The 7,623-nt window shown below is 57.7% G+C and overlaps 1 protein-coding gene across 5 annotated transcripts in view; it reads left to right on the top strand.

Annotated features, from left to right (window-relative positions):
• The first annotated feature begins 1,821 nt into the window (after positions 1-1,821).
• The window catches only part of CELSR3 (cadherin EGF LAG seven-pass G-type receptor 3), a 71,877-nt gene continuing 66,075 nt past the window's right edge, over positions 1,822-7,623 (top strand). For all 5 annotated transcript variants that reach the window (XM_073351418.1, XM_073351417.1, XM_073351416.1 and 2 more), the window contains exon 1: positions 1,822-5,831. In XM_073351418.1, the coding sequence (XP_073207519.1) occupies positions 2,381-5,831 (3,451 nt within the window). In that variant the 5' untranslated portion in view covers positions 1,822-2,380. The remainder of the gene's footprint in view (positions 5,832-7,623) is intronic.

The following is a 7,623-nucleotide window of genomic DNA, read 5'->3' as shown; positions in this document are numbered from 1 at the left end:
CACCACCACCCCGACCCACTCCCCACAGCCCTTCCCCCCGGCACCCCGACCCCTTCCGCCTATCCCTTCCCCCCCTGGCACTCCGACCCCTTCCCCATAGCCCTTCCCCCCACCGGCACCCCGACCTCTTCCCCCTATCCCTTCCCCCCACACTTACAACACTCCCCCGTTCCTCACAGCCCTTCCCCCACACCCACCACCACCCCGCCCCACTCCCCACAGCCCTTCCCCCTGGCACCCCGACCCCTTCCGCCTATCCCTTCCCCCCCTGGCACTCCGACCCCTTCCCCATAGCCCTTCCCCCCACCGGCACCCCGACCTCTTCCCCCTATCCCTTCCCCCCACACTTACAACACTCCCCCGTTCCTCACAGCCCTTCCCCCACACCCACCACCACCCCGCCCCACTCCCCACAGCCCTTCCCCCTGGCACCCCGACCCCTTCCGCCTATCCCTTCCCCCCCTGGCACTCCGACCCCTTCCCCATAGCCCTTCCCCCCACCGGCACCCCGACCTCTTCCCCCTATCCCTTCCCCCCACACTTACAACACTCCCCCGTTCCTCACAGCCCTTCCCCCACACCCACCACCACCCCGACCCACTCCCCACAGCCCTTCCCCCCCCGGCACCCCGACCCCTTCCGCCTATCCCTTCCCCCCCTGGCACTCCGACCCCTTCCCCATAGCCCTTCCCCCCACCGGCACCCCGACCTCTTCCCCCATCCCTTCCCCCCACACTTACAACACTCCCCCGTTCCTCACAGCCCTTCCCCCTCCCCCACCGGCATCCCAACCCCTTCCCCACAGCCCTTCCCCCCTGGCACCCCGACTCCTTCCCCACAGCCCTTCCCCCCACACCTACAACACTCCCCCCTTCCTCACAGCCCTTCCCCCGCACCCACCACCACCCCGACCCCTTCCCCACAGCCCTTCCCCCCCCCGCGGCACCCCGACCCCTTCCTCACAGCCCCTCCGCCCTGGCACCCCGACCCATTCCCCACAGCCCTTCCCCCCACACCCACAACACCCCCCCCCCGTTCCCCACAGCCCTCCCCTTCCCCCCTCCCGCTCTGCCAGCTGCGCGCAGCCCCCTCCCCAGTGAAACGCGCCATGCAGCACCCTGGCCAGCTCCGCCCGCATCTCTCCCGCCCCCCCCCCACCCCCCCGCCAGCCCACAGTGAAGATGGCGGCGGCTGCCGCCTGCGCCGGGCGGGCGCTACCACTGCGGGGCGGCGGGAGGGGAGCGGGAGGGCGGAGCGGACCATCGGGGCAGCCGGGAGCCATGTTGGGGCTGCGGGAGGAGGCGATGCCGCCGCCGCGGAGCAGCCCGGCCCGCGCAGGAGCCAGCCGCCGCCTGTAGATGGTGGCGGGGCGGCGGGGGGCAGAGCCAGAGGCGGAGCGGAGCCGAGGGAGCGCTAGGGCCGGGCGCCCGGGGGCGGGGAGGGGGCCGGGGGGAACATGGCTGAGCCGCTGTCGCCGCTGCCGGGACCGAGCCGCCGGGGGCGGCTACTGCTGCTGCTGCTTCTCCTTCTCCCTTTGTTCCCCCTCGGCCGGGGGGAGCGGGGAGCCGAGGGGCCCGGGGGCTGCGCCCGGCGCGGGGAGCCGGGACCCGGGGAGAGCCGGGAGCAGGAGGGGCCGAGCAGGGGGCTGGCGTGCGCGGGGGGCCGCTGGCGGGGCTTAGTCCTCCTGGGTGGGATGCACGGAGCCGGCTCGGCCGCCGGGGGCTCGGCTGTGGGCAGGGGGTGTCGCTGCGGCTGCCCCCTCCCGCGGGCGGGGGGTCGGAGGGGAGCCCTGCCCGGGAAGCCGCGGCGGGGCAGGGGGGGCCCCCGAGCTGGCTCGGGGCCCCCGCTGTGGGGCACGAAGAGGACTCCGCTCCCGGCAGCTGCCCAGGGGGAGCGGGCCGGCGGCTCCCCCTGCTTGTGGATTATAAACGCCCCGGCGCTGGCCCCGGAGCCGCCGGGCCTGGCCCGGGAGGGCGCTGGGCAGCCCCGCACCCAGAGCCCCGGCGGCTGGGCAGCAGCGCCGAGCCACGGCCGCAGGACTAGCGGGAAAGGCTGCACCGAGCCGCCGTGGCACCAAGGCAGGGAGTCGGCCGAGCAGCCAGGGAGCGGGGCGGGTCCGGAGAGCCCAGGCACCTTCGTCTCCCTCGGGACCGACTGCAGCGGGGCCCAGAGCCCCGGGGAGGAGGCGAGCGGACAGCAGCGGGGCCGGGACAATGGGGCTGGCTCCCTGGACAGTGCGGGCGGCCAGAGGGACAGAGCCTGCTGCGGCTGTGCGAGCCAGAGCCCCCTGCGCCCTGCCACAGGGGCCCCGAGCTCCCCCGGGGGCTGGCTGAGCGCGGCGGGCGCAGGGCACTCCCTGCACGGCGAGCGGCTGTGTGTAATGCAAGTGGCAAGGCACCAGCCCAGTCCCGGCGCGTACAACTGCACGGATCCCTGGCAGCTGGAAATCTGGGAGTCCCTGGCCCCGGGGGCGAGGCTCCGGCACCCGGAGAGGTACCCGCCGGCCTCGGAGAGCCGCTCCTGGTTTGCAAAGATGCAGCTGAGGCCGCCACCCTGCCGCCGCAGCCGCTCGCACCTCAGTGAGTGGCTGACCCTAGTGACCTGTCTTCAGCGGTGTGCAGGGAGACAGCCGCCCGGCCGGCGCGCAGGCGAGCGCTGGGGAGCCAGCCCGGACCATAGTGTGCGGTTGGAGAAGGATACGGAAGGGCAGGCGCAGGCCGGTGAGTTGGAAGAGGCCGTTTCAGCACCACCTTCACCCGGGACAGCTCCCAGAGCGACCCGAGGACTCGATCCAGTCCGCGCTCCGCCCACGCCGCACAGAAAGCAGGATCCCTGTCTGTTTTTTCACCTGTTTGATTCCACCAAAGGCTGTTTACAAACTCTTTGCTTTGCCGTGGACTTTGGGAGCCCCTCAGCCCTGGAGCTCTTTGGTCACCTGCCAGTAAAGCCTAGTCCAACTATGCAGCTTGATCTAACACATTATCCGCCTGTCAAGCAAAGGAGGAAGCGAGAGAGTGCATTCCTACCATTATTAAGGACTAGCAGGGCAGCCAACCGCCACCCGCACTTCCCTCAGTATAATTACCAGGTTCAGGTGGCTGAAAACCAGCCTCCAGGGACTCCTGTGATAACTATGGCAGCACAAGACCCCGATTCAGGGGAGGCTGGGAAGCTAGTCTACTCCATGGATGCCCTGATGAACAGCAGGTCCATGGAGCTGTTTAGCATTGACCCCAAGAATGGTCTCATCACCACCACCAAAGCTTTGGATAGAGAGACTATGGACCTGCACTATTTCCGGGTTACTGCTGTGGATCATGGCATCCCCCGTCTTTCTGCTACCACCATGATTGCTGTAACTGTTGCTGACCGAAATGATCATGATCCTGTTTTTGAGCAGAGTGAGTACAGAGAGACTATTAGGGAAAATGTAGAAGAAGGCTACCCTATCTTACAGCTGAGGGCCACGGATGTGGACTCCCCACACAATGCAAACATCAGGTATCGATTTGTGAATGAGCAAGCAGCCCACTCTGTCTTTGAGATAGATCCCAGGTCAGGTCTGATCACCACCAGCGGGCAAGTGGACAGAGAGAAAATGGAGAAATATTCTTTGGTGGTGGAGGCAAACGACCAGGGTAAGGAGCCTGGGCCCAGATCTGCCACAGTTAAAGTCTATATCACAGTTCTGGATGAGAATGACAATTCCCCTCAGTTCAGTGAAAAACGCTACATCGTCCAGGTGAGAGAGGATATAAGACCCCATACAGAAATTTTGCGAGTTACTGCCACTGACGTGGACAAAGACAATAATGCTTTAGTCCATTATAACATCATCAGTGGGAACAGCAGAGGCCAGTTCTCCATTGACAGTGTGACTGGGGAGATACAGGTGGTCGCACCTTTGGATTTTGAAGTTGAACGTGAATATGCCCTGAGGATACGTGCTCAGGATGCAGGGCGCCCTCCTTTGTCTAACAACACTGGCATGGCCAGCATCCAAGTAGTGGACATTAATGATCATGCCCCAATCTTTGTCAGCACCCCCTTTCAAATCTCTGTCCTGGAAAATGCCCCCCTTGGCCATTCAGTGATCCACATCCAGGCAGTGGATGCAGATTACGGGGAGAACTCTCGTCTGGAATATAAACTAACTGGGGTCTCAGCTGACACCCCTTTTGTGGTGAACAGCGCCACTGGGTGGATCACAGTGAGTGGCCCCTTGGACCGTGAGTCAGTGGAGCACTATTTCTTTGGGGTAGAGGCTCGGGACCATGGCTCTCCATCCTTATCTGCCTCCGCTAGTGTCACCATCACTGTCATGGATGTGAATGACAATCGACCTGAATTCACCCAAAAGGAGTATTTCATCCGGCTAAATGAGGATGCTGCTGTGGGGACCAGTGTTCTCAGTGTCACGGCAATCGACAGGGATGTGAACAGTGCCATAAGCTACCAGATAACTGGGGGGAACACCCGGAACCGCTTTTCTATCAGTACTCAGGGAGGAGTGGGGCTGATCACTCTCTCTCTACCCTTGGACTACAAGCAAGAGAGGCGTTATGTGCTAACAGTGACTGCTTCTGACCGGACACTGCATGACAACTGTCACATTCATATCAACATCACTGATGCCAACACCCATCGGCCTGTGTTCCAGAGTGCCCACTATTCAGTGAGTGTCAATGAGGACCGTCCTGTGGGCAGCACTGTGGTGGTCATCAGTGCCACCGATGATGATGTGGGGGAAAATGCCAGGATCACTTATTACCTAGAGGACAATATTCCTCAGTTTCGTATTGATGCGGACTCTGGTGCCATCACATTGCAGGCGGAGCTGGACTACGAAGACCAGGTCACCTACACCTTGGCCATCACTGCCAAAGATAACGGGATCCCTCAGAAAGCGGACACCACCTATGTAGAAATCATGGTGAATGATGTAAATGACAACGCCCCTCAGTTTGTCAGTGCTCACTATCAAGGCATTATATCAGAGGATGCCCCTCCATTCACCAGCGTGCTCCAGATCTCTGCCACTGACCGCGATGCCCACACCAATGGGCGGGTACAATACACCTTCCAGAATGGGGAGGATGGGGATGGGGATTTTACCATAGAGCCCACCTCTGGGATTATCCGTACTGTCCGCAGGCTGGACCGAGAGAGTGTCCCAGTCTATGAGCTGACTGCCTATGCTGTGGACAGGGGGGTCCCCGCGCAAAGAACCCCAGTCAACATTCAAGTCACTGTTCAAGATGTGAATGACAATGCCCCTGTTTTCCCAGCTGAAGAGTTTGAGGTTTTGGTGAAGGAGAACAGCATTGTGGGCTCTGTGGTGGCCCAGATCACAGCCATTGACCCAGATGAGGGACCTAATGCCCAGATCATGTATCAGATTGTGGAAGGCAACATCCCTGAGATCTTCCAGATGGACATATTTTCTGGGGAGCTCACTGCCTTGATTGACCTGGATTATGAGACAAAGCCCGAATATGTAATTGTGGTCCAGGCAACGTCTGCCCCCCTGGTCAGCAGAGCCACAGTCCACATCAAACTCATTGACCAGAATGACAATAGCCCTGTCCTCAGGAACTTCCAGATCCTCTTCAACAACTACATTTCCAACAGGTCCAACACCTTCCCTTCGGGGGTCATAGGGAAGATCCCGGCTTATGACCCAGATGTGTCCGACAGGCTCTTCTACACTTTTGAACGGGGCAATGAGCTGCACTTGTTGATTGTAAATCAGTCAAGTGGTGAGCTGAGGCTGAGCCGTAAGCTGGACAACAATCGTCCCCTGGTGGCCTCCATGCTGGTGACGGTCACAGGTAAGATATTTAAACTCTTTGGATGACTGTGATAATTTAAACATTTCCTAGAGATGTTCAGGTGGTTCCAGGCTGGAGACTCCAACATGTATCTTGTGGTGCTGAGTTTTCAGCATTTGGGCCATTATTTTACTTAAAATCTGAAAAAATAAAATAAAATAAATGTGGGTATGATAGTATCCATACTACTGGAGCATCTTGAAAAGCGTTTGAAATGTTAGGATGACAATGCTGTATAACAGCAAAGTGTTGCTATTTAGCTAGAAGATCAGTTCGTTATAGCTTTAAGCATGAGGTGCTCTCTCTAGTAAATGCTGGTATTTTTGATACACTGCATAGGATGCTGGCTTGGGAAGCACACTGCTTTTCCTGGTGGCTGAACAGACTGCTCCTGCTGGTTCCTAGAGGCTGCTGACCCCAGGGGCTGAATGTGCCATCTCTGTTTTGCTTTGAGCCCCTCCTAAGTCAGAGAGTGAGCCATTCCCATCCTTCAGGGCCTGAGCATGCTCTTGCCACTGTGCTCTCAGCTTTTGCTGATTCAGGGAGTGAGGGACCAAGCTTGGGTCTCAAACTCAGCCCCTTAAAAAATCTTTTTCAAATGTTTGCTGTTACCATTCCCCTTTTTGTCTTCAACTCCCTTTTTGTTCTCCCCACCCTTCCAAAAATAGTTCATGTTTCAAAATTCTGGTTTGGGAATATTAATACTACAAATACTTAGGGCTACATTTCAAAAGCAGCTTCTACAATTTTGAATTCATTTTTTGGAGTCCAAGTTATTGCTTGCACAGAAATTGGGTGTAAAAGATCGCAGGCACAGTTTTAGAAGAGAGGTTTACAATGTATCCCCTAAATTGTCAGTGTAGGCCCTTGTGTGATGTGTATCCCCTATATTAATGTGTGTATCCATACTCACTTCCCCTGTGACATAGTGAGTTACTGTTATCCCCACTTTACAGATGTGGATCAGAGGCACAGATGGATTAAGTGACTTGCCCGAGGTCACACAGGAAACTGATGGCAGAACCAAATTTGAATGTAGATCTTGTGAGTCCCAGTCCTTTGCCTTTACCACAAGACCATCCTTCCTGCCTTGTAGAGGCTGTTTCTTGAAATACCAAATAACCTATGTGTGACTTGTAGAAGGAGGTGGGGGAGGTGTCCATTTGGAGGGTATCAGTGACACAGACTAAGTTATGTAGCTGTGTCTAGGGAGGCTTACATTATTCATGACTTTCCACAGATCCTCACCTTCCATCTAACCCTTCCTCCTCCTTCCCTCACCCTACCAGCTCATTTAGTGAGTGAGCTTGGAAAATAAGGCCCTTGTTCCTTTCAAAAGATGGAGTATGGGCTTTAAATGGTGATATGTTCAGTCCAGGCCAGCGTACTCAGCTCCAGCGCCTCACTAGATTGAGGTTCTTTAGGGGTTAATTGTAACTGCAGGGCAGGGTAATATCATATTCAGACACACACATGCACAGACTGATTACTAGAGATGGGGGGAGCCATGCTGACCTTTCTTGCTTCTGCCAGAGTATGTTTATGCAGGCTCTGCCTCCTAACACACTTAACCCTGCACAAAGGCAGGGGGAAATCACATTTCAAGGCCTTGCACTAAACTACCTTAGAACAACAAGGCTCTTGAAATTACCATGTAATTATTTTCCAGTGGAAGTGAGGCTAGAAAAAGCTAAGCTCACAGTGGCAAGAAGGATAAGAAAGAAAGCCCAGTCTTGCAGGAGGGGAGCAGAATGGAAAATGTGCCTTTTGTTGGTTTCAGTGGGCACTAGGG

The sequence above is a fragment of the Lepidochelys kempii genome, chromosome 7 (genome assembly GCF_965140265.1).
Source record: "Lepidochelys kempii isolate rLepKem1 chromosome 7, rLepKem1.hap2, whole genome shotgun sequence".
Lineage (NCBI taxonomy): Eukaryota > Metazoa > Chordata > Testudines > Cheloniidae > Lepidochelys > Lepidochelys kempii.
This window is presented reverse-complemented; position numbering and strand designations above follow the sequence as displayed.